The 27522-nt window shown below is 46.8% G+C and overlaps 1 protein-coding gene across 2 annotated transcripts in view; it reads left to right on the top strand.

Annotated features, from left to right (window-relative positions):
• The first annotated feature begins 3813 nt into the window (after positions 1–3813).
• Positions 3814–27522, top strand: part of HNF1A (HNF1 homeobox A) — a 105217-nt gene continuing 81508 nt past the window's right edge. Inside the window, exon 1 of one of the 2 annotated variants that reach the window (XM_086942841.1) lies at positions 3814–4502. In XM_086942841.1, the coding sequence (XP_086798967.1) occupies positions 4165–4502 (338 nt within the window). In that variant the 5' untranslated portion in view covers positions 3814–4164. The remainder of the gene's footprint in view (positions 4503–27522) is intronic. The other variant, XM_086942842.1, reaches the window with a different exon arrangement.

The raw sequence follows: 27522 nt of genomic DNA, 5'->3' as shown, positions 1-27522 counted from the left end.
ATGATAATAACTTGCGTTATTATAAATTTGTTTTCTCCTACTTCCGCAACTTTGCGTGAGGGGTGGGGTGGGGCAGGGAAGGAGTGGTAGCACCCTCCTAAGTGCCCAATGACGGCTTGCCGGGCCCTCTCGAGCCATCCAAAACAGTCTTGCATACTTTGCATGTTCTCAATGCAGGCTGCATTACAGCCTACGTGGAAAACATGCCCAGGCTCCAAGTCAGTGTCTGAGTGCCGAAACACAGCGCTCAGACCAATCACAAGGCTGCTAAGGGATCATTGTGATTGGCTGACTGGTAGCCTGGGTGTGCTTTCTGTTGTTCAGGTCAGCGAGGGAGGACTACAGAGGACAGATGCGGCGAGAAGGTACGTTTTTTATTTTACATTCTCCCCTCTCCCGCTCCTGCCCCATTACCTCCAATCCGTGCTGGCCGCCAGTGTGGCTATGTCTATGTTCCCCAGGCTCACTGACACAGCGCTAGTTACAAGAACAGTAGTATGCATGTCGGGTTGGCAGTGGTTAAAGAAACAGCCAAACTGACATGCGCACTTCATTTCACAGTGACAGGTAGGTTGGCTTCCAATCATCATGCTTGGGGACAGGGCCAGACTGGGAACCAAAACTGGCCCTGGCAAAGTTCTCGGCAGGCCCTTCTCCTCCCCCCCCCTCTCTCCCGCTTCCCTGCCCGGGGTTGTGGGTGCCGCCGAGCTCTTTGCCAGGGCCGGTTTTCGGCCTATTTTGTTACAGAGCTGCAAAACGACCCTGTAACAAAATGGCCCCCAGGGGCCCCAAACTGCCCCCCCCCCCCCTCTATCCGTGTGGCGCATCCGGGAATTGCCCGGTACCCGCTACGGCCAGTCCGGCCCTGTCCTGCTTGGGGAGCAGCCCCCTTCTTCACCCTGGCTAAAGTTACGTACAAAACAGAGCAGACAGAGAACACTACTTGATCCGTTTGTGACAGCTCGCTCGCACATAGCGGGTCAACGCCCCTGGCACTCCTTAGACAAGCTGCACCTGAATTGAGGTTGGGTTATATTTAGGCTTAGGGCTAGAGTTACTGAAAAGTTAGGATAAGATTGTGGCCTACAGTCAGGTTGAGTTTTGGTTTAGGTAAGAGTAACGTGTAGGATTAGGGTTAGTTTTGGGGTGAATCAAAGGGGTTGACGTTGGTTTAAGTTAAGGGCAAGAGGTAGGCTTAGGTTAGGATCAGGAGTGGTGCTTGTGTCAAGGATGGTGCTAGGGTAGCTTTAGGTCAAGTAAAAAGTAGGGTTTGGGTCAAGTTTAGAGTTATGGTTGACGCACATGGGTAGTTAGTGTATATGTATTTTTGATGAAATGATTGATTAAATGTCATACTTACCTTGTTCATGTAGTGATAGAATTATGCAATGGTTCAATGCAGTTGTAAGTTGAGGTAGTAGTCTTGATGTAGTAACGCACAAGTGATCATTGGTCATGTTTTCGATTGCAGGGATGGTTTGCTACACTCGCTCGTTGGTCCTCGGCTCTGGCCGGCCGGCCTGTATAGTGTGGATCACTTGAAATGCCAACACACTCACACTCTGGTTCTAGAAGATTATTAACTATCCCACATGATCCTGGCTTTTGCTCAGGTGCGTGTGGTAGACCCTACCAATGCAGACAGGAGGTGGGGGTACGCCCTTAACACCAGCCCACCCCCTTTTGTACCGCTTTGTTCACCATAAGTTGGCAGGGTATGCTCAGACGTGAGTCCCTTGCTCACTTTGCCATTGGATTCAAGCAAGCCTGGCTGAAGACGGCTGCAATGCCAGAAACCGGTCCTAGGAAGCTTGAATCGGGTCCAGGGAAGGCATGGCTTGGCAGTTCGGGCTGGTCTGTTCCCATGAGGCACAGGGTCAGACTGATTTGCATATGGCCATGTCTGAACTGGGGTGGCAGAGTGGGCTAAAGAACGGTGATGGATTAAACCCAGATCTGTTGACTGGGTGTGAGTGTTTGATTGGTTCAGATGCTCCATCTATCACTACCCCCTTTTGTACAGAAAGCTTTGGAGGCTGCGCAGAGGGGCATGATATGACACAGCTGGGGCGGAGGGATTCTGCTCTAAGTCAATTTTCAAACAAGGCCCTTAAAAACTGGATTTTTATTTCTTTTGAAAAGGGTTTTTATTACTTTTTCAGGTACTGCTTCTTCTCCAGCCCTCACCATCCTCTGTTCCGCCTTGGACTGACCCCTACTTGCTCTGTCGGCCTACTTTTTGTAAGCACCTCTCTTCTTCTGTTTTGCACCATTATTTATTTATTTATATTAATATAACGCGGACATTACCCAAAAGCGCCAGAGTATGTTACAAGGGAAATAATGTTGTTACATGGAAGTTACAGATGGTTTAAGATAGACAATGCAACTATAAACAATTACAGGTGATCGAAAACAATAACTTTCGCTTTTCTCTCGCTCTGCCTGTCTCCTTTCATCATTTCTTCCAGCTGCCTTGTTCACTCTCTCGCCTTCCTCTCTAACAGTCTGCCACTCTCTCGCCTTTCCCTCCATCCTTCACTAATTTCCCTTTGCCCACTCACTGCCCCCTTTTCTCTCTGTATTGCCCGACTTTTCCTCCTCGTCTTCTGTCTCTTTTATTAATCTCTCCTTCTCACTCTCCGTCACTCGTCTTTTCCTCCCTCCTGCTTCTCCCCCTTTTTATGTCACTCTGTGTCCAGACTCCTGCTTCCTTCTCCTCCACTCACTTTCTTCTGTCGCTCCCCGTGTCTCTTTCCCTCTCTCGTCTCTCCCTCCTCACTCTGCCGTCTGACATATTATCTCTTTCCTTGTCGTTCTGTGTTAATCGGGCACCCTCCTCTCCCTCACTCTGTGGTCCCCTTTTCTTTCTCTGTCTCTTCCCCCGCCCTTTTGCGGTCTCCCTCGCTCACCTCCACCCTGTCACTTTTTACCCCTTCTCACTTCATTTTTTAACGCTCTCTTCCTTCACTCATGTCATAATCTCCCTTTCTCTCACTACCTGCCGTTCTCTCTCACTATTTCCACATTCATTTCTTCACTTATCCCTCTTCTATGTCTTTGCCCCTCTCTTCCCAACCAATTCCCCCCCTCTCCCTCTTTATCCTCATATCCCCCTTTCTTTCTTTCACCTCATCCTTCCTTATCGTAGTCAATCTTCTCTCTTCTTTTTCCTTACTTATCTCCTCCTTTTCTATTTTCTCACCCCCACTCCCCTTCTCCGTCTCTATCGGCCGTTCTCTGTCATTTCCTCAAATCTCTTCCCTTCTATGTCACTTTACCTCTGCCTCTTTCTTTCCCTCTTCCCTTTCTCTCCATCAGTCTTTCTCTCGCTCCCTCCCTCCCTCTACGGCGTTCTCCTCTTTCCTTCCCTCTTCCCTTTCTCTGCCACTTTCTCTCGCTCCCTCCCTCCCTCGACGGCGTTTTCCTCTTTCCTTCCCTCTTCCCTTTCTCTGCCACTTTCTCTCGCTCCCTCCCTCCCTCGACGGCGTTTTCCTCTTTCCTTCCCTCTTCCCTTTCTCTGCCACTTTCTCTCGCTCCCTCCCTCCCTCGACGGCGTTTTCCTCTTTCCTTCCCTCTTCCCTTTCTCTGCCACTTTCTCTCGCTCCCTCCCTCCCTCTACGGCGTGTTCCTCTTTCCTTTCTCTGCCACTTTCTCTCGCTCCCTCCCTCCCTCGACGGAGTTTTCATCTTTCCTTCCCTCTTCCCTTTCTCTGCCACTTTCTCTCGCTCCCTCCCTCCCTCCCTCGACGGTGTTTTCCTTTTCCCTGCCTCTCCGTGTCGCTCTCTCCCCCCTCCCTCCGTCTCTTTTCCTGCCTCCCTCTGCACTTTGCGCAGGGCTTCGGCGCGTAGGTCCAAAGTTCAGCAACTTGCTGCACGCGCACAAATAAATATGAACCTTTGAGAATTTGCAGCGCTCCAATGTAAACAGACAGCCGGGGTCCCCTTATCAGCGCTATCTCATGGACTCCTGGGGGGGCGAAAGCGCTTCCTCGGGGCTTGCTTAAAAAAAAATTCGGCGTGGAACACCAGCTGATGGGACCATTGTCTTTGCCACTCGGGCGACGGTGGGTGCCTGGAGCCGGAGAGCCGGGCATGGTACAAGGGCTGGGACAGCGGAGGCTATAGTCGAGCGTGCCCTACCTGAGGGCCAGGTGGCTGGGACATGGCCTCCAGCCTGAGCGATCTGCAGCAGGAGCTCCTGGCCGCCCTCCTGGAGTCGGGGCTGACCAGGGAGACCCTCACCAAATACCTCAACCAGATGGAGCAGTACGCGTTCTCCAATGATGGGCAGCCGCTGGCCGCCAGCGTCCACCAGACCCACCGGGGGGTCCTCTGTGCCCAGCTCCCCGGGCTATCCAACGGCCTGGGAGGGACGCCGCTGTCGGGGGATGAGAGCTCGGACGACGGCGAGGACTTTGCCCCACCTATCATGAAGGAACTCGAGAACTTGAGCCCGGAGGAGGCCGCCCACCAGAAGGCGGTGGTGGAAGGACTCTTACAGTAAGGACCTTCCTTCCTTGTCTCTCTTTGGCTCTCAGCAGCCTCTTGCCCCCCTCTTGCTTGCTGTTGGGGACCTCTTTCTAGTCTTGCATCAGTGGATTCATCTAGAGGTACAGCTAGAGCCCCGCGTCCTCCATGTCCCAGAGTCCAGAAACCCACCTTGCTTCTTGGTCAACTGGTTCTCTTCTGAGGTTACCCCCCTCCGGCCTTCCAGACGCAGGGTTCCCTCTCTTGTTGTGTCCTTGTTGACAGCCCTAGACCAAGACACCCCCAAGATCAGCCTCATGGTAGACCACTGCCCCATCACCTGCTTGGACCAGGAACTATACAAGAACCATCCTTGCAAGACCTGCCATGGAAGTTCTACCAAGACAACCTTGCCCGAGATGTTGTGGCCAAAGCCCCAGCTAGGGAAGACATTACAAAAGTACTCTCCAAATAAAATTGCCCCTATATAGTCCCCTGTCCTCATCCACAAACATCTTAGGCTTTGGCACATTAACATAACATAGGAACATGTCCATTCCCGCTAGTGATAGCACACACCAAGTCAGACTCCTTGAAACCTCTGTATTGTTTGGAAACACTCTCTGAACTAACAAGAGCACTACAATGCCTTACCAAAGGCAGACAGTGTGCTATACGAATGCCAATAAGAAGACACACTGTTGGCCTAGTAGATAGAAGGACAGGGCCCGCAGATGAGTAACAGAAGAGAAGAACCGCAGGCATGAATGATCACATACTAATTTTAGCAATAATGTCAGCTTATTTGGCCACCAACCTTCTTCACCTATGGGGAGGGGTGCACTCAGGACTAGCCCTAAATGACTGATCGAAGGATCGAGGGAGCAAGGGAAAGGCCATGAAATGACCCTTTCCCACAAAAAATCATACGCAAAATCCCATTTCAATACTAGAAAGAAAGGTAAATATCAGAAGTTAACTTCCCAGAGACTTGGGCAAGATAGCCCCTTTTCCCACTTCCTGGACGTCAGGTGAGAGCTGTGGGGCTAGTGGAGAGAGATTAACCCCTCAGTCACAGCCACAAAATAGAGAATTCTGCAGAAAAGGACTTGCCACCGCTCCCTGGCCTCAATCTTTCTGGCGCGCCAGCTCTCAATGGTCATCTCTCTACTGCCTTCTTTCACCCCCATGCTTCCCTCCACTCACCCCCCATGTCTTCTCCTCACCTCCTCTCTCACCTTTCCATCTATGTGCAGCCCACCGCCTCCGCCTCTGCTCTCGGTCCCTCTTGCCTTCGTCTCTCTGGAGACTGTTCAAGCCCAATGGGTTCGCTGCAGCCCCAGGCAGACCTGGGCTGGTTACTAATTATCCAGGTGCCTTATAATTTCTGTTTTGTTGTCTTGTAAATTTATAAACCGAAAAACCCTGGGAGCAATGTGATCATTAACTTCTGATGATTAATGAGGTGCGTCTCTGACTGATGGGTCATAGAGACAAGCGCGAGGAGAGCTCTGCGAGCACCTGGTCTGTCTGTCAGTAAAACACGACCTTGGCGCTGTAAAGGGTCTTTGTGATTGGGGCCCATATCTGGGGGTCAATCAATAGAGTTAATGGAGGATTCTATTGACTTAGGATCTGGAGTTTACGGTGTGGAATTAAGGTTTTCCCAATCTACTACCTTGTGTGTCTAGAAATAGCACCAATGTAGGGTGCGCTTCAGGAGTCTTCCAATTGTAAGACGCAGGAGCTTGGGGTCTATCGCTGTAGCCAATAGAGGATTGGGCTTCGGGGTCCTCTCAAGGCAGGTCTGGGCCGATATCCATACAGTCTATTGAAAAATGTGGCCTGGAGTTCATTCCAAATAAAGGATCTGAAGAATCAATAAAGGGTGTAGCTGAGGGACCTCTCATTGGAGGATATAGGCTTTGGAAACTATCAATCTAGGGTGTGCTTCTGGGTTCTTTTTCTAGGGTGAAGTTTCTTTGTGTCTATCACAGCAACCAATAGCGGGTTGGGCTTTGGGGTCTTCCCATTATAGGATGTAGGCTGTGGAGTGCTATCAATATAGCGAATGTCGGGTGTCGTACTTGGGTCTCCTTATAGCAGGATTTAAGATCTGGGACCACCACAATAATAAAAGGAGGATACAGCTATCGGTCCCTCTCAATGTAGGATCTGCGTCTTCTGTCAATAGAGTCAATACCGGGCAGGGCTACGGGGTCTTTTTATTGTAGGATTTGGGAGTCTTTCAAAATAGTCAGAGTAGAAGTGGCTCTACAGTAGACTACTCTCCATGTAGGATTGGGATATGAGGAGGGGGTCTATCAATAATAGTTATTTTAGTTTATCGATCAGGGGTCCTCTCAGTGTAGGATGTAGGCTCTGGGTGGTCTCTCAAAATTGTGAATTTGGGTTGTGATTTTGGGGTCTCACGTTGCGGGATGTAGGATATGAAGGGCCTTTCAATACAGTAAATGTACAGAATGGGTCTCGGGTCCTCCAATTGTGGGTTAGATCTGGGGAGCCACATCAATAGTAAATGTAGCATGTGGGTTAAGAGTCTCCTTATTGTATGTAGGATATTGAAGCCTTTTTATTATAGTTAATTTGACTCTAGGGTTCTCTCATTGTATGTAAGATTTGTATTTCTTATCAAAATAATCAATGAAAAATATGACGCAGAGGTTCTCTTATTGTAGGGTGTAGGATCAAGAATGTTTATCAATATAGTCTATTTAACCCCTTCCATGCTGGTGACGAACCCCAGCCGTCATGCACTACGGTGCTCGTGTGCTGATGACGGCTGGGGTTCGTCACGGCCCGCCCCTGTTTGCGTTGTTTACAGCACACCAGGGGAATCGCGGCCGCATGGAAGGGGTTAAAGTGAGGACCTAAGGTCCACTCGTAAATCTGGGGAGGCTTATTATTATGGTCAATGTAGGATGTTGCAGAGGGACTGTCATTGTAGGTTGAAGGATCTAGGGGGTCTTCCTTTGTGAGTTATATGCTCCGGTGTCTTCCTAGGGTGGAAGCAGTGAACGGTTAATAGGATATAATGACGTTCATATATGCCTCCTTTGATAGGTTGGGGGCTTGGGAGGCTGTTCATGACAGGAAAGATGCTGAGTGCAGGCTTTTTGGTTCTCTTTGCTGAATGCAGGTTTCACATGCATGTCTTTACAGGGTAACAGCTGTAGGGTATTTATAGCAGGCCACAAGGATTTGTCTTTATTCTACAGGAGGCGGAGACTGTAATTATGGGCGCTTGTTTAGGGTTGTTTGGAGCTGGTTTACGGACGCAGACCATCACTACAAAGTGTAGGCTGCATAGGTTTATATGTGTTGATGGCTGACTGAGTCTATCCCTAGAGGCAAGGGAAGAGGCTGTAGAGAACCACCCATACAAGACAATATGTTGGTCTGTATCAATAAATTATAAATGCTGCAGAGCTCTCTTTACATGATACAAGTTGGATAGGACTATGGAGTTTGGAAATGGTGGGTGGTCAGATTTTGGAATCTGGTTAGAGGCGTGGTAAATACTCTGATTATTGGCTGTAGATTTAACATAATGGGGTCTCATTGAGGAATAGAGGTTAGAGGTTGTGTGTGGTCTGAGCACAGAATGGAGACTGGAGGAAGGATTAATGGATGATGGTTGGATAGAATGTGGTCTGATTTTAGGAATGAATTTGGAGATGGCAGGTGGTCAACTGGAAGATATGGGTGGAGGAAGGAGATGGAATGGTCATGGATAAAAGGATAAAGGCTTAGGTGGTGTGTGGTCTTATTTGATTGCATACAGGGTGAGAGATTGTGTGGTCTCAGTTTGAGTGCAGTTTGAGATGATGGGTGGTCTCCGTTAATCGAGTACAGGTTGAGATGGTGAGTGGTTTCCGTTTACTGGATACAAGTTGAGATGCTGTGTGGTCTCAGTTTAATGAGTATACTTTGAGATGCTGTGTGGTCTCAGTTTAACGAGTACAAGTTGAGATGGTGTGTGGTCTCAGTTTAACGAGTACAAGTTGAGATGGTATGTGGTCTCCGTTTAATGGGTACACGATGAGATGGTGTGTGGTCTCAGTTTAATCGAGTACAAGTTGAGATGGTGTGTGGTCTCAGTTTAACGAGTACAAGTTGAGATGGTGTGTGGTCTCAGTTTAATGAGTACACATTGAGATGTAATGTGATCTCAGTTTAATGAGTATACGTTGAGATGCTGTGTGGTCTCAGTTTAACGAGTACAAGTTGAGATGCTGTGTGGTCTCAGTTTAACGAGTACAAGTTGAGATGGTATGTGGTCTCCGTTTAATGAGTACAAGTAGAGATGGTATGTGGTCTCCGTTTAATGGGTACACGATGAGATGGTGTGTGGTCTCAGTTTAATGAGTACACGTTGAGATGGTATGTGGTCTCCGTTTAATGAGTACAAGTAGAGATGGTATGTGGTCTCCGTTTAATGGGTACACGATGAGATGGTGTGTGGTCTCAGTTTAATGGGTACACGTTGAGATGGTGTGTGGTCTCAGTTTAATGGGTACACGTTGAGATGGTGTGTGGTCTCAGATATATTAGATCCAGGTTGAGATGGTGCGTAACCTCTAAATGGAATATCAGCTCCATGGCGCTGGTGTGTGGCTTCTGATTACTGAATAAAGGATGAGATGGTGTGTGGCCTCTAATTATACGGTTCTTATTGAAATTGCATCTGAAGGTGTATCTTTAGACAGAGAATAAGACTGTGGGATTTCTGATTATAGGGCGAATGTTGGAGAGGTGGGATCGCACTGATTGTAAAAAGGAACAGATGTGGCATGGATACACACTCTCTACTTTGTGATGGACAACATTGCTGGAGGTTACCTCACAGAATTAATGAATGTTTAAGTACACGTCATTGCCCTTCCACCCCTAACCAACTCCTTGCCCATTCTCTAGGCCTGTCCGCGTTCCTGGGTTCAGCATTTTACAAATCATGTAAAATGTACAGTGGCTCACCGCAGGCCACAAACATGAATATATTGCTCAGAGGTAATCCTGGCATTGACTGACACTCTTTAGTGCATGCACCCACACCCAAAGACATACCACTTCATATCACATGCAGACCCACAATCATCACATGCACACACACGTCATATGTAGACATGCACACACCGCGACATGACATAGTAACACTTGCACAAACATCACATGAAGAGACATGTGTGCACACACAACACAGAACTTTCACACACACATAAATTCCCTCCCTATTACTCATACATCAGAGACATCATACAACAAGCAGTCCTTTATGGACCTTTCTAAAAGTTGTGCGTGATTCATACATGTGAAAACAATTATCCACAAACATCGGCAAACAGCCAGTACAAAATGAATAAAAATACACTCACACCCGGAGCTATACAAAACCAAAGACAAATATGGGATCTCATGGGCGCTCTGAGGGGCAAAAGTCTTCTGTGCCCACTCATCACATGCATGCATATACTGAAATAGGCACAAACTTGCATGTTTCACAACTGTGAACACAGAAATTTACAAAGGACAACAAGCAAATAAGCAAGAAAGACTCGCATCTGGCACAAATAACCAACTAATAAAATCACACGTTCTAATACTGGGAAGGACACGTATACAGGACAAAGCTGTGTCCAGACGCATACAAAAATTATCATAGGGCACATACAACACACACGCATGCCCACGCACATGTATCCGTACAGTTGCACCTCCCCCTGGACTTTTCTGCGAACTAGCCAGTCAAATTCAGACACACAATAAGATTTCGACCCTTTACGCCCACCAAAAAGGGCATGCAGACACCTAGGCCAATACTCCTTTAGTTCTACACAGGCACAAACCTCCCGAGGTGTTTATATATCTCCACACACACAAAACGTCCACGGGGACACGCACACACCGAGGACAGAATATTTCCGTCCGTCCCGACTGCACCCCTATGCACAAACTCCCCCCGCACCGAGGCCCACAATGTTTCATTCACACCTTCACAACACCCGGAGCCGTAAATCCACATTAAATGTCTGACATGGGTTCACTGGAATCTAGACACGCGCACGTATGCACTTTTCAGCATGATTCCTGGCACAGGCATCACCGTCCCTGCACGCACACAGATAACACCAGTCACCCTCGACACACCCAGGCCACGCACTGCATTCATAACCTCGCACACTCGCCGCTCCTATAAAGATTTGTTCACATCTAAAGTCCAGATTCAAGCATTTTCCGATAATAGGCAGTGTTGAAAGTGTGTAAATATAAGATATAAGTCATCCATATGCTTCCTCGCGCTGCCATCTGGCTGAGGCCGAGTATGAAAATGAAGAGACCAGATCTGCAGACGTCACAAAGGATGCATGGAAATTTGTTCCATCCAGTCTATATCATCCGTTGTTGCCAAAGCATCTTGCCCCGCATTGGTTTCCCTCCTGCTTTCTTTCTCCCCATTGCCTGAATCCACTCTCCATGCAAAAGTGGATCCCCCAACCCTAGTAGATGCACCTACCTCTTCTGGTCCATGAAGTATTCCTGATTCCCGGCTTGTCGGCTTTCAAAAGATCCCAAATCCCAGTTTCCATAGGGCTAATGTCTTCGGAACCGCCGTAGCTTGGGGCCAACTTATCAGCCAACATCTCATTGCCCAGCTCGTGGAAGAAGAACCATGATAGTCGTCCTCACCATGTTTTGGTAGACGGTGTCGGTGAATCGGTCCATCTTAACCATAGGTCTCAAGTCCTGCACACCCAGGCCATGGACGGCGTGCAGAGATGACCACGTCCAGGCTGGCCTCTCCACTTTCCGCCTCCGGCTCTCTCGCTTGGGCTTTCATTAACGTTCCTAACTCGATATTTACTTTCCATTTAAATTTCAGATCTCGCTATAAATTATCAACCAGGGCCTTGTTCAGTTGGAGTTTATAACTAACTACCCGGGTTACTTATTGTTCAGGTAACAAAAGGGAGGTGAGAACGCCCTTAAAAAGTCACCTGAAACGGGAAGGAGAACCTGTAGGGAGAGATTTCAGTATCACCAGTAAAGGCAGAGCTGGACGTCAAGATAGCGGAGGGCCGGCCACCGATTGTGGCTGGAAGGTCATGGAAGGGTAGAGGGAGCCCGCTGAAGCGGCTGTCAGGCTCTTTCCACAGTGCTTTGATCACTGCCTTCTCTTAACCCGCAAACCCTCCACTGTCTTTACTTTTAACCAAAGGTCTGAGCATTGGATTTCACCTATATCTGTGAAGGTTATTTTTAAATTACTTTTGTCTCCACTACCCCTGTTGGGAAAGTTTTTGAGGACCTTACCACTTCTTCTGTGATAACTAACATTTTCTTCTTTAAATCATGGGCTCTCCAATCCCAGATCTTTTTCAGTAGTACAGCCTTTTAGACCTCTTTCATTGAAAAATGCTTACCTCTTGTCCTATGTTTATTTTCCAGCCAGGATGTCACACTTGCTTGTGTGTATTTCCTGTCACCCCCACCTCCCCTTTAAATGCTGCTATGATTCATAAATCCACTTGTTTTTGTAAGTTTCACCGTTTCTCCACCTTCCTTCTCAGATTCTCTTGTTTAACTCCTGCCTTAAATGCACAATGCATTTCTGTGCTAACTTTTCTGGATACTATAAAAAAGAAAAGAACATATTAATGGGTTCTGAAAAACAGAAAGATCGAAATCTTGCCCTGGGTTGAACTGGAACATTTCAAACATATGTAATTCTATTCAGGTTATACATTCTATTTCACACATCCAAAAGAAGGCATGTCACATCTCATAGGACACTAGACCATCACATGGAAGGAGCCACACTCAACTTTCCACATCCAGTCTGTCCATGGAATCCACACTCCATGTTAACACAACAACTTGTCTGTGAAATTATAGTGCAACCCAAGACAACACAACTTGTCTGTGAAATCTGTGCTGCTACTCTCTGCAACTCAATATGTCTATGGAATCCACACTGCATCTCAATACAGACAGTATTGAAGTACATTTTAAAGTACACAACCCAACCCAACAATTCCACAACTCAAATAGTCAATCAGACCCACATTGAATCTTAGCAAAACACAAACTGTGAATGGAACACGCCCTTCATGTAAGCAGAATACAACATGTCTGTGAAACCAAAACAACACAGCACATCTATGAAATCTACACTGCATCTCCCTACAAGTCCCAAAGGCCTTTGAACGCATACTGCATCTCAACACACCTATTATGTGGTTTTCACAATACACCGTCAACTAAGTTCCTCAACACCCAACACCAATAAGCTATTGTACTTACAATCGATCGCAACACAATACAACCTGTCAATGGAACCCATATTGTATCTTAACACAACACACCCGTTCATGACATCCAAACGGCATCTCAATTCTGCCCAACATGTTTATTAAACCCATTCTCCATCTCACCACAACACAACCTGTCCATGGAACCCCATTGTATCTCAACACAGAAAAGCCAGACAATTGAATTCCCAATGCATCTCAACACAAACAAAGTTGTCCATGGGGCTCTTACTGCCTCACAACACAACACAACACAACCTGCCACCTGAATCCATACTGAATCCTCACACATTACAACCTGTTCATAAAATCCATACTACATTTCTACACAACCGTTCTATGAAATCAACAGTGTATATCAATATAACCTGTCCACCCTGCACCTTATCACAAAGCACACATACTGCAAACAGACAGTCATATTAAATAAAGCTTGAACACAATGTCCACACTGCATCCCAGCACAACACAGCCTGCACATGGAGTCCACAATGCATCTCTCTACAACCAAACCAATACATGAATTCCACAATTCATAACCCAAGCTGCCTTGAATCCACCCTGTGTCTCTTGAACCTTTGTGACACTGCACCTTCACACTGCTGTGTACCCGAGACTCACACTGCATCCCATCTTTGCATACACATTGCTTATCAAGAACAACACTGCATTCATGTTTCACCCGTTGTTTTAAGTAGAACATATCAGCATCACAACCAAACACAAAACCAAAGTTATACAAGAGTGTACTGTATTCCAAGGCAAGGCCATCCTATGCAATACACAAGCAATCTCTTTTTTACTACAGATACAAAATCCATCTTAACACAACAGGACACAATCAGCACATGAAACACGCAATAGCTGAACTAGTTAACAAAACCCACACAGCATCACAAGCCTGCATAACGGCAATGGATACGTAGTTCCCTCTCCACCAAAACAATAGTCCGGCCGCTCGATTTAGAGTCAGGCAGACCAATGTTTGAAGACGGTGGAGACTACCCTGTATCCACCATGGTCAAGCCCCTCCAAGGGCCCAATGGCGTAAGGACCATCCAAGGTTTGGTTGTATGTCCGCCCATCTAGTTTAGCTGGGCAGACATACAGCTGTTTTACAATGCCCATCACCGCCAGGAAAAACCTGGCGGTACGGAGCATTGAAAAGGGCTCAATAACCCCCTCGCCATGGGGCAGTTCCTGAAAATACTAAAAATGATGGCAGGACGAGCAGAAATTTAAAAATTTGGGTGGCGGCACCTCCGTCGAGGCAACAGAGTAATCTACTCTGTCGCCCTGGGGCGAGCGGGTTACCCACCACATTATAAATCAAGCCCCAAATCAGTTATGTGAGTGAGAACTGTGTTTAAAGACAAGACTCATCATATACAACACACAACCAAGCTCATTTTCACAGCTGATACACAATTCAACTAAACACTTTCATTGCAAGGCACCACACTGCATCTTGGAAGAGTTCAACCAGTTAATGAAAACCACACTGCATCTCGAAATGAGGCCAAACTAGTTGATGAAACCGACACCCCATCTCTATTCCATCCATAGTCCACAAAACGCGCAGAGCATTCACGTACTCCGCAATCACTCTAACGAATCCCTACAGACATGCAAATCGACCCCTATTCCATATCTAAACCCAGTTTTTAGTCTTAACGCAACACCTTGGTGTTACAACGAACACCCAGTACATTACAACGCAGTGCAACACCACGTCGGCTTAAGAGATGTACACCACATCCCTAGATAGGGCTTTACCATCCCATAGAACGCAAAGTGTATCTCAAAATCAATACAAGTAATCCAGAGAACCGTCACTGCATCCCACCACAATCCTTGACCCATATAAATTACAATACTTGTCAAAGCTAAGATCAAACCAGAACTCACACCCTACAGTGCATACGGTACACTTACCCGAGCCACAGTACCCTTTCACACTACCGCCAGTCAGGAACTGCCCTGCACAGCAAGCTGGCAGGCAGCAGTGGGGCGATTAGACAGCACATTGGGCCAGATGTACAAAGGCCTTTTGCACTTCTGAACGGGCCGAATCGCAATTTCAGTACATTAAGAAATGCAAAACAGCCTTTTATTTTGTAGAAAGGCTATGTAGGGAATCTCAAAATGCGATTTCTACCTAGTTGAAATTGCATTTTGCGATTCCCTAAATAGGAAATGGCAGGTAGGGATTTCCCATTTGCAAATTTCTTAGCACATGTACAAAGCATTTCCCAAATGCAAAATGAGCATTTAGGAAATGCAATTACCATTGACTCAAATCCGATGGTAACCACGTGTAATTGAAAAAAAGCACACCAAGATGTTTTTTTTAAAGCGCTATACAGCACACACATGTCCCATGGGCAGATGTTTGCTATTTATGTGCACCGCTATTTTTAGGGTGCATTAAGGGGGGCCTTATGCCCATTGCCAGCCTTGGTTTAATATTTCCAAAACAGCAATTTCCTAATAGGATATCACTGTTTTGGAAATGCAAAACTAGCCCGTTGGTATGAATGGCGTCGGATTTCCTAATTGCGATTTCCTAATAGCGATTCCTACTCTGTATTCAGGAAATGTAAAATTGCATTTTCGTACATCTGGACCCTCATCACCAGGGACTCCGATTCAAGTACTGGTCCTTTATTCAATAACCTAATGTGTCCCAGGACTTGCAGTCTTCGCTCAGTTCATTTAAACCATTTGACTAAAACTTCAGGTCAGAAGGTTTTGAAAAACAATGCCCATTCATGGTGCATGGAGTGTTATGGAGTCATCTGCAAATACCACACAACCAATCAAAAGAACTAGAGTTGCATCACAACATCCATCTGTTTCAAAGTGTCAAACTGCACCTAAAACACACGACTAGTTTGCAAATCCAGCACTGCACTACAGTAGGAGACCCAGCAAGTCATCGGGATGAATTCACCACTACCTATGGCATTACTACCTAATACAGTTTCTATTGTTTATGTTCTAAATTGTATATGTTCAAACAGATTCCTAACTAATGCATCACAGCAAATCACTCCCAGTAGACGCAATACACATTATCAAACAACAGCGGGTGTCTTCATAGTCCTTGTGCTTCTAAAGCACTGATCCAGCTGTCCGGAAGAACCAATATTGCATCTCATTGTAAGTCCAAAAGAGTCCATAGAACCTTAGATGCCTTTGATCACAACCCCAGCAGAGTCCACTGTTCCCTTGGTGATGTGAGCATAAATCCAATCAGTCTACACAGGCCACACTGCACCTTCTAGACCCTGCACCCTCAGAGGCAGTTGCTTCTCAGCACCACTTATCCCTGGACAATATTACCCACACAGTTAATCAAGCACAACACCTAATCAGGTGTTTTTTGTGAATATTGTACTGAAAAGTCGCAGTGGCAGAGTCCCTGCTGGTGAATTCCAAGCGTTGATGCAGCATGCCTCATTTCACTGTTCTCTTCTTTAATATTTGATATGATATCTGGCTCCTCCTCTCCTTGCAGAGCTCTGCTGGTACGTGTTTTTGTTTGGTCTGAGTCCCGGGTACTTCAGCCTCCATGGGTCTGTCATGCACACCAACAGGCAGGGCTGAACTGGCTTTAGTTCTCTTTCTGAGTTGTGAGTGCAGCACCTGCCACTGTTTCCTGAATCCCCATGATGAGTGCTCACAAGGAGCTACCAGCTTGGTACTCACCAGCACCACCACTGATGCAGCTCAGTGTCAACGTCCACACAACTTACATAACTCACTTGAAAGAGCCAACCAACATACACAAATCACACTGCATCTTCAAAAAATACCCACCTGTCAACAAAACTCACTCTACCTCTCCACCAAGACTGAACAGCTGGATAACTCACATGATATGATCTCCCGAGAAGATCTAATCAGTCCATACCCCCCTCTAAAGGGAGAAGACCCATTGCGTCCACATAACTCACAAAACATCGCCTCGGCGGATGCACCAAGGCTACAGTACTCACATTACATCATATGTAAGGTCAAAGTAATCCGCATGCCTCAGACTAACACTATATCTTCATGAAAGACAAGCCTACATAATTCACACCACATATACATTTTGGACCTAATCAGTATCCCAAACTCAGAAAACATGTCCACACTGTTCACTTACATTATAATGCTTGAGCAACTGACATAACTTGCATTGCATTTCCTCAGGAAACCCAATCACAACACATAGCTTACCACATGACTAGCACCATTTCTCCAAGGAAGACCCAACCACACCACTAACACTATGTCTCAACTTACCACCCAGCAATGGATAGTCAGAAATCAAATCTCAACACAAAACCCAACCAGTTCATAGGCACCAAATTACAACCTAGTATTACACCCAATCAGGTTAGACTACATAATATCTCAAAAACGCCAGAAGTTATTTAGGAGCACATATTTAACCTCCTACCAGACACTCTTGTTTGCATTGCACTTTAACACGAAACCCATCTAGTCCACAAACCCACGATACATATCTTCACAAACACACGATCCAATGGATGAAGGATATATCTCATTAAAAAAGAACAGTCCAACACAGCGGCAGCTGCCACTGCGTAGTTATATTTAGGGCCTAGTTACCATAGAAAGAGCATTTTTTATTTGCTAATAATTTTTGTGCTGTTTGATAAATCTTCACAAAACTTTCCAAAAAATAGGTCCACCCACCTAAACTTTTTCCTTGAATGCACAAGGACTAAGCCCAGCGTCTTGAAAAAAAAAAAAAATAAGATATAAGGGAGCAGTGTAGGGCTACCCTGACCCCCTGGACCTTGTGGTGGGGGTCCCAGCCGGGGGCACATTTTACAAAAAGAGAAGAAGAAGGGCATAGTGGCCACAATGACTCCAGAGGGAGTCCAGCGAGACTGGAAAATCTTTTTGTTATAAATTGACTGTTGTGAGTGTCTGTGTTGGGTTGGCCGAATACAGATGTTTGACCCAGTGGCTAACCCATGCTGATACGGCCAAACGTAAGTGGTGGAGGGTTGGCTACCAATATGGGGAATTAAAAGCAGGACTTGGCTGCAGGCCAGGCCCTGCAGCTACCCCTGGGCTACACACGGCCAAAGGCACATTGCAATCCCACACAGGACTTGGCCAGTCCACCCAACCCATTTTGCACCTCAACACAAAAAGAGAAAAGTCAAGAGAATCCACAGTGCACCCCACCAAGATTCAGTTCACATAACTCTTTCTATCATAACACAAGAGTAAACCTAGCCTATCAAACCCATATTGCACCTCAAACCAAAACAAAACTAGTCCACACAACCCTTTCTCCATCTCCTCTCAAGGCCAAACAAGTCCACAGATCTTTTGTTCGGACACTCAACTCAACCAGTCTCCATTAGTCGGACTGCATCGCAACACAACTCCAATACATTCCAAAGTACCTTCCCATATTATTTTATCAGAGCCAATGTAAAAGACTCAGCCTACATCTCATGTGGGAACCAACCAACCCCGACACAACACGCAACAAGAAAGAGATAGCATTTACCACTTCTTAACACAGCATCCAACAACTATGAGCTCATAAAAGGCACAGATGCAAGAAATGAGCATAAGTCCCTTTTGGCCCACGAACCTCACACTGCTGTTCTGTCCAATGTAAAAATGTAAATTGATACTTGTATAGCGCACTACTCACCTGCAAGGGTCTCAAGGCACTTGTACGAATACCGCTGTGGAACCCATCCTGGCTTTCCCTGTGAGGTGTCCACTCCTGGGCACCCCCAAGGTGGAGGCCAGACATCCTTAGCGATGTGGGGGCCGTTGTGGAGATTAAGCAAGCTATTGCCCAGAGTTGCAGAGTGGGACTCCATGATTAGAATAGGCACCGAAGCGAGAATTATCAGGTCCGTGGAATTTTTGAGCCCAAGACCCGCCGAGGCGGGGAATTGAACGCTGGTCCCGGGCTAGACCTCTGCATCAGGGTCTGCCGCTCTAACCATTGAGCCACACTTCTCCACTCAACGAGTTCCAATCATCTACACTATATCACAAAATGTTATGCACTTCTCTTTACAGAACACTACATCATGATGTAGTCCACTTTTGCTCTCTGAAACCAGCTACCCATCTTATCCCATATTGACTGTGTCTTTCATCGTATACAGCACTCCGCAGCCTTTCGGCCGGATTCTCAACACAGAAATACCCCATACATACAAAATCTAAGTACTGGAGTCAACACTCTGTATGCCAAACAACATCCACTCAGTGCAAACAGTTATCACTGTTTTGTCAAGTTGCTTCACAACACTCCAGCCATGCCATGCCCACATTACCTAAACCCTCCATGACACTACCTGGAATGAACCCACCTTAAAACACCGATAACACCAGCAGCCTAATAAAATCACCCTATCGCCTCAGTGTTCCTACCATGGTTTCTTCGTTCACTCTACACCTTACGTAGCTCCACCAGTAGTAGTCATAGCGCGCTGTTTTTATGTCTTTTGTGGGATGGAAGTTGGAACCCATGAACCTGCGATGGGTGTTCATCACCGCTCTCAGCTGTAGGTTACGGTTGGGCAATATGGTGGCCAGCTTGTCAAGTATGGACAGACGAGCAGAACTACTGTCATTATATAACCTTACACCTGCAGCATCGGATATAGATTTTATGAGCCAACAAACGCCCTCCTGCTCCCATCAGAAAAACAGGGGGTGGGTGTCCAGTCCGCTCCCCCCATTCAGTTTTCTTCTCTTTCTTCCCGCCTCCCCCCACTTCTAGAAACAAGAACAGATGACATTGTTTGCCTTTAAAACACAGAGGCAGACTTTGGCCTCAAATTAGCGCCTTATCTCTGCAACTGTTCACCACCTCTGAGAGTCAATAAAGCTGAGAGATAGAGCAAAAGGGGGCGGAGACAGAGTGAGGGCAGCAAGGACAGAGCCAGAGAGAGGTTGGGAAACAGGTGGAGTATAGAGGAAATGACGTAGCAGAGAACCGAGATTACAAACGCGAGCCAGGCCCAGAATCCTCCGGGATAAGAGTAAGGAAGTGGGTAAACAGAGCCACGTGCTCCCCCTGCTGGCAGCACCTGCCGCTCTAGAATTATCTACGAGGCGCAGTTCTATTCTGGGGGTGCAACGTGAAAGGAACTAACTTGGCGAGTCGGGGGGCTTCGCGCTCCTTTTACGGGGCATCTATCCATCCTAAAGAGCTTTCTATGAGTACAACAACTAATAGGTCGTTACTCTCAGTTTTTCTACTTTTATTTGAGCACATGATCTAAGGTCCCGATTCACAGAGGACTGCTTCAAAAGTTCATTTATGGATGTCCGTGGGTATCTGTCTATGTCTGAGCGCTATTCCAACTTTTTGGGGAATTCACAAAGAATCCGGGAGGTAGACCCGCACGTGTGCGAAATTTGTGGATATCAGTTTTGTGATATAACTTCCAAAAATTGCTTTTCTTGAATTCAGGGAAAATTTACAAGCGTACATCATGCGGTGGTGCATTTGCAGATTTCACTTTGTTTTCCACAAGGAAACGATTTTCCCTCTCAACCGTCCCCATCGCCTCCGTTACACGAGGGAACAGTCCCCTACGTGTCCCAACCCGGAAATAGAAAATGCACCATCCTGGCAAGTTATTCCACTTAATACTCCTACTATAACGAGTCCTTCTTGAATTCCTCGCAAATTCAACTACAACATTATCCAACATAGTAAACTTAGTTTGCATTTGAAAAATTCAATTTATCCTGATTTAGGGAATGACTGTTCACCTGCCCATCCCCGTGGTGCGTGCAAAAGCAAAATTTAACGCGAAGACGCATCCAGGGAGGTGCTGTCTGTGTGTGTATGCGTCTGTTCTTTTCTCTTCTATTCTATCCTATGAAGCACTTATAGAGCGCTTAGCTACCCGTGGGCATTCCAGAGCTGATAGTGCGGCACAGAAGCTTCAGAAGGGAGATATTCTGGAATGATCAGGTTTTGAGCATCTTCTGGAAGCCAAGAAGCTGATTTACAGTCTGTGTGTGTGCATGCGTTTGCCTGCACTTGAGTTTGTGTGTTACATCACATGTACCACCAGTGTGTGCATAATTATCAATAAAGGCTCTTCTTACATACAAGTTTCGAGAGAGACACCCGAGGGGTGATTAACATGGCTTCACATCAAGTGGGCGAAATCTGAATTTCCATCTGCAAACTTTTTGGGAGTTTACAAATTTCGCAATGCATGCATACTTTCTCAGCTTTCCAAAACTTAATGGGCAGGTGAAATTCCTGGGAAAAAAATGAAGGAAGAATTTTCCCCCACAAAATCTAATTTTGTGCATTTTTTTCCCCTATGAAAGTCACTTTTGCAGGATTCGTTTCCTTGTGAAGCATGCATTAGGGGGATTTTTTCGACCAACAATTTAGTTTTTTAAACTTTGCAAACTCCTTAATGCTTGCAGAAGATAAACCACTCAAATTCACATCTTCATTTCAAACTGCTCCAGAAAACCAACTGGCACATGCATCAAGGTAGGCTTTTGCATTCCTTAATTGAGATTATTAAGGAATCGCAATTAAGGATTTGCAAGTCGCAATTAAGGAATGCTGTCCCATTCATTCCTATGGGTCTACTGTCCCCTAGGAATGAATTGGAGATTGCATGTGCAATTTGCGAGTACCAGTAGGTACTCGAAAATTGCTCATGCAATTTCAAGGGTGTCAACATGACACCCTGTTGCACCCCTGAAATTGTGGTGTGCACCCATGTTGCCAACACACATGCCCCAAGGGCATGTGTGTGTGTAATCTAAAACTCTAAAAATTGCATTTTTCAAAGTTTTTGTAAATTACAGACAAGTTTGATTTGTCTGTATTTGCGGTCCCAAATAGCAAAATCACTATTTGAAAGTGCTTCTAGCATTGCATTTGAGGAATCGCGAATTGCGATTCTTTACATGCAATTGCAATTTAGGATTTTTGCAAACGATTGCAAATTCTTAAATTGCGCATAGGAAACACTTTCATGCATCTCCAAAGGCCAATTTGCGATTGCAAACGGATGATTTTTGCGAATCGCACCGTTTGCGATCGCAAAAACCTTTGATGCATGTGCCCCCAAATCTTTGTAAATTGGTTGGAGGTGCCTTGGTGTTGTCGGTGAAGATTTGTGGAAGACTGCCAATGGACTGGGGTGCTCAGTGTTCCTAAATGTTCTATAATGACGGAGGGTCGCCTAAAACCATTGTATTTCAGTAGGTCATCTAATCTTGGCTTCTACAGGACCAGCTTCCTCTGTCTAGACCATGTCACCATGGAAACACACTTAGGGGCCGATCAGGATCGCGGACGGACTTGCGTCCGTCCGCGACCCCAGAGCAGGAGGGAACCTCCGCATGGGCATGCGGAGTTCCCTCCTGTGCAATTAGGATGTGACCGCCACCCTGGCGGTCACATCCTCTATTTTTAACATTGCGGCGGGTGCAGCTTCAAGCTGCACCCGCGGCAATGTTAAAAATGCACGCATTGCTTTTGCATGCAGAAAGAGGCAGGCACCGTGCGGTGCCTGCCGCTTTCTGCATGCAAATGCAGGGGGGTACCATAGGTACCCCCCATGTGCACCCTCCACCCCCCCTTCACCTAGGGGGCCCGCAACGGGCCCCCGCAGTGAAGTTCCGTATGCTTTTCCACGGCGGGAAACGCGCCGCGGAAAAGCATAATTCACTGCCCATCCTAATATGGTGGACGGTGTCTGAGAGACACCGTCACCATATTAGAGCTTTTCCGCCGCGGTTGTAAGCCAACCGCGGCGGAAAAGCTGCGGACGGAAACCAGGACCCACCAGCCATCCTAATGTGGCGGTGGGTCCTTGGTCAGTCCGCTGCGGTTTTTCCGCATCCTCGGGGCCGGCGGTGGCTTCCGCCGGCCCCGAGGATGCGGAAAAACCGCTATCCTGATCGGCCCCTTACTGTCTTCCCTGTGAGAATCTAGGATAGGAAATGGCACACAATAGCGTTTTAAACACTGCCACAGACCTGACTTTGTGTGTAATCACATGATCTTATGTACCCCTGTTCCTCACGCCGAAACACCACTAGCCTTCCCTTTCCTACAACTAACCTTTATTTGGGCATGTGAAAATCCTTAAATACAAGGATATTTCTTCATCAGTAGAATAATACAAGACAGAAACTACTTCTATCTTTATTCTGTGAATCAGTTTAGATATCATCAATGCAGACATCCTGTTTTTGGCAGTTCTACGTTCACACTTACACCTACAAAAAACAATGTGAATCGCTTCCGTAATGCTTTCCCACACCGCCACAGGCAGTCTTGTCTAGAAACAGATTCTTACTGACTTTTTCCTGGGTCGGTTCAGTCTACAGCGATGTGGAATCATGCTTCCCCCCAGTCTCTGTACTTATGCTATGTTCATAATTTTCTCTAGTAATAAACATGCTACATTGATATTTTAACAGTGCAACACTGACCATATGTGCAATGTGCATGATTCATGTATTATAGAGCCTCCATTGAAATTTGTGCAATGTGCAAAGTATGCCTGGCCCCTCCTTCAGCCACCCCAAAAGCCCGGACCCTGGGGATGCATTTTGATATAGATCTGTTTTTTGCTTCACACGTCAATGCTGTGGTCAAGGCATCACCTTCCAACTCTCCCAACTCCATTAACTACTAACTGACGATTAATTGGAACTGACAAGAGCCCTTAACCAGTCACAGCTGAACTGACGCAACATCATATACACTGCCTCCCCCTCCCAAAACCAATTATCGCCAGGTTAAAATGGGTTCAAAACCAGGCAGCCTAATGTGCACTATCCTTCACAAGCCAGATCACATCAGGCCTGCTCTGAAAGCCTTCTCTAGCTACCAGTCGAAGCCAGAATGAAGTTCTCTGTTCTGTCCACAAAGCCTTCCAGGAAAAAGACCCCAATATGTGCAATCAGCCCCACGACTAGACAACACATTAGAACCTCCGCTCATCTGCTAACAGCCTACCTTCAATGCAATTTCAAACTGATGAAGCAATCATCCCCATGACTGCAGAGCCCAAGACTGTGGCATGCACTTGTCACCTTCTTGAGATTCAAACCCAATAATCTGCCGCAAAGAAATTACTCTTTTTGTAAGTTCTCCCCCAAAGTTTTGCACTGATGCTGCTGGTTTTTCGACTCTGAGAGTGCACTGAGGTCTGCCAACCAGACCTCAATTCCAGTGCCCTGACCCTTAAAACCTGTATGTTTAATTGGCCGATATCCAATTGGCTTTAGCTAACTTGCGTCTAAGTCTCTAGGATATGGTACCAGAGGTACCCAGGGCCTTTAAGTTAGGGCATCCCCTAGGGATTGCTGCTCTTATTGTACCACCCTGAGTAAAACTGCGAACTCAACTTTCCATTTTAAGCAACGGCAAAGCCAACACTCCCGTTTTAATAGGTGTAATTCACCCCTACAAAAAGCCTATCGAGTCCTATGGCAGGTGTAATTATTTTACTATGATGGAGACTGATAGCCCCTGTGGCAAGTACAGAACTACACATCGACAACTCAGCTGTGCTAACATCAAAATGGGACTGCCAAAGTTGGTACTTCAAGGTATCAAAAAAATCATAACATTAAGCCCGACCTGATGCCCTATTGGAAATTAATGTATTTGGGGCCAGATGTATCAAAGGGTTTTACCCATTCTGTGCCTATGGGAAATTGTGTTCACACATATGGCCTTTGGTTACCAAACGCAACTTTTAGATAGTTGCCCACTGTTGCCCTGTTTTACAGTGGTTTGCTGAGGATGGCCACTAGACAGCCTTCAGCCCCCCTGGGGAGACGTGTCAATGGCGCTCAGAACAAGTAACAATAGAGGCCTGCCCCAGGAGGACTTGTACCTCCTCCTGGCAGGATGCCACATGGGGTGTTGGCCCAAATGGCGAGCTTTAAAGGGGAAGCCCCATTTGAAGGGCAAATGGTAACCACACTTGAGAGGGGCTGCTCTTTTGTCTGAGTAGATAGGTTGGTATCAGGGACAGAGAGGGGGAAACACTGTAAAACAGTTTTTTCCATCTGCGTGTAGCCCCCAGATGGCCACACCTCTAGGGTTGGCTACTGATCGCCACATACCAAGAGAGGGGTTCTATCATCTTTGAAGTGGCAGAATAGAGCACTCTGGGATACCTAGATGCCATGCCACACTTCATAAGAAGTTGTCATCAGGGGGGTGAAAACCAAGAAGCCTACTGGCTGGTGACCGTGACCTCCCTTCAGAACACTTACTGAGCATAAAACGGGCATCCCTGGAAACCAGAACCCAGATCGTGCCTGGACTGGAGAAGAGGACTGAAGAAGGACTGCACTGTTGACCCCGGAACTGGTAAAAGAAGAGGCTTTATTGAAGTTGGCCGGCACCTGCTGTTCCTATGGGCAGCGAATGAAAGGACTGTGCTTGCAGTGTCCTGCTCATGGAGAAGTCATCTCCCTAGCCCAGTCCTGATTCATGGCCCAGAGTGCCACTCGGCACAACCTTCGAAGGGTGCACAATGCATTAGCCTTGAGTGATTCACAACTTGGCCACAGAACCCCTCAGTCCATCGACTTCCAGAAAGCCTTCGACTCGGTGGATTGGGCATTTCTTTTTGAACTTTTGTCCAGAGTCAGCTTTGGCCCCAAATTTATATGGTACGTTCGGCTTCTCTATACTGGCTTGATGGCCTTGGAATGGGTCAGGGGAGTGGCATAGGATTGGTTGCCAGTCGAGCGGGGCACCCGTCCGGGTTGCCCCCTTTCACCTTTACTCTTCGCATTGGCGATAGAGCCCCTGGCGGCTTGGGTGCGGGTCGACCATCTCCTTGAAGGTTTCCAGTGATCAGAGGGTGTTTGTGTTAAGATCTTGTTATATGCCGATGATGTTCTCCTGTTTCTGGCTAACCCAGATGTCTTGGGCCCAGGGCGCTCGGGATTCTGAACATATATGGATCGTATTCTGGCCATCTGCTGAATGCTCGCGAATCAATGGTCTACCCTAATCCTCCGTGCCCTGCGGCCATGCCATGAGCGGCCGAGTTACAGGTCCTTCCTCGCGGGTTTAAATACCTTGGAATTTAAGTCACTGCCGACACAATATGCTCCCATGAACAGAATTTGGTGCCGCACTTTGTGCATCTAGGACGTGATGTCAAGTTTTGGTCCGCTTTTCCTTTCTCTCTTTTGAGATACTCAGCCTTCTTCAAGATGGTCTCCCTCCCATGTCTCCAGTTTCATCTGCAGAACCACCTCTTCCTGATAAAAAATGGCTTCTTTAAGTGAATCAATGTGCAGATTAGGTTGCTGCTCTGGAAAGGCGAATGCTCCACATAGCCCTGGGAAAGGATTGCAGGCCGGCATTTGAGGGTGGAATATATGGATGTGCTCCTATACTACTATGCAGTACATCTGCTGGTTGTAAATAAATAGTGGTTCACAGGCTTTGGGGATCCAACGTATGCTGTGGAGGGATGGTTGTTGGGAGACCGAGATTTCATTCATGTGCTCCACAGGGGCATATCCCCTCAATTCTTCCACTTGCTACGCAGGTAGTGGTTTGGAAAATGGCCCTCAGGAAGGTGGGATGGGCGGACTGCATTACATTGGAGACCCCAATATGGCAGGGTACTAGATTGCCGCAGGTGGCTTCTTGGGCTGGGGTACTATTGGCATCTCAATGGTAGGGGTCGTGCTCAGGGGTGGACGCTTAAATCTTTGCAGGTCCTGAAAGGCGAGTTTGACTTACACCGCTCCCAGTTTGTCCATTATCTACAGCTTCGGCATGCCTTTCTCCCCACAATACAATCACTAGACACTATTCCTGAGTTATTCCCATTGGAAGCCAAAATACTGCTCACACACCTCAGGAAGCATAAGTTAACGGAGGTCTATAAAATGCTATTGAGCAACATGCCAGATCCCCTGGTGGGGGTTCAGGGAGCTTGGGAGGGAGACTTGGACCTGCGGAAGACAATGATTGGAGAGAGGGGGTGGAGGCCTCTAGAGAGGCTGTGATAGTTTTCCAATTTCGGCAGATTCACCTAAAGGTGCTCCATAGGGTATATTTCACTAAGCTAGACTTCACAGCATGGGGCTCAATCCGGAGGGTTGCTGCCGATTGTGCGGTGATCCCCAGGATGATTTTCCTCATACGTTCCGGCACTGCCCGGGATTGGCCCACTACTGGAGAACTGTGCTAAGGAAACTCAAGGGGGTACTGGGATGGGCTGCCCCCCAGGATCCCAAACTTACACTTCTTCACATCACTAACAACCTGGGGGGCACACAGTATCAGAGGGTGCTCCTAAGGCTGGGCTTAATTGTGGCCAGGAGAGAAATCGCTAGGGCCTGGAAGGATGTGGAGGAAGCTTGAGCAAAGGGTATGGACCATTGTATGGGAATGGAACGCCTGATCAAGCTATCACCAGGATGTCCCCAGAAATATTTCAAGACATGGGGAGCCTGGGTGGAACACAGAGGGATCCATTTGAAACAGCATGGGGACAGGCTGTGGGAGCCAGGGAGACCTGGGGAGCACAGAATGCTCCATTTTCACCGTATGACCATAAATGAGGGGCTCATGCACTGTTGTTTTAATGTATATATTTTTGATGTCTTCTATGGGGGGAACAATTTCATATACAGTCCATTTTCATCTGATACAGTACTGTGGTGTTGAATATGGATGT

Source organism: Lissotriton vulgaris, chromosome 11 (genome assembly GCF_964263255.1).
Source record: "Lissotriton vulgaris chromosome 11, aLisVul1.2, whole genome shotgun sequence".
NCBI lineage: Eukaryota > Metazoa > Chordata > Amphibia > Caudata > Salamandridae > Lissotriton > Lissotriton vulgaris.
The sequence above is the reverse complement of the archived record's forward strand: the minus strand, read 5'-3'. Positions and strand labels throughout refer to the sequence as shown.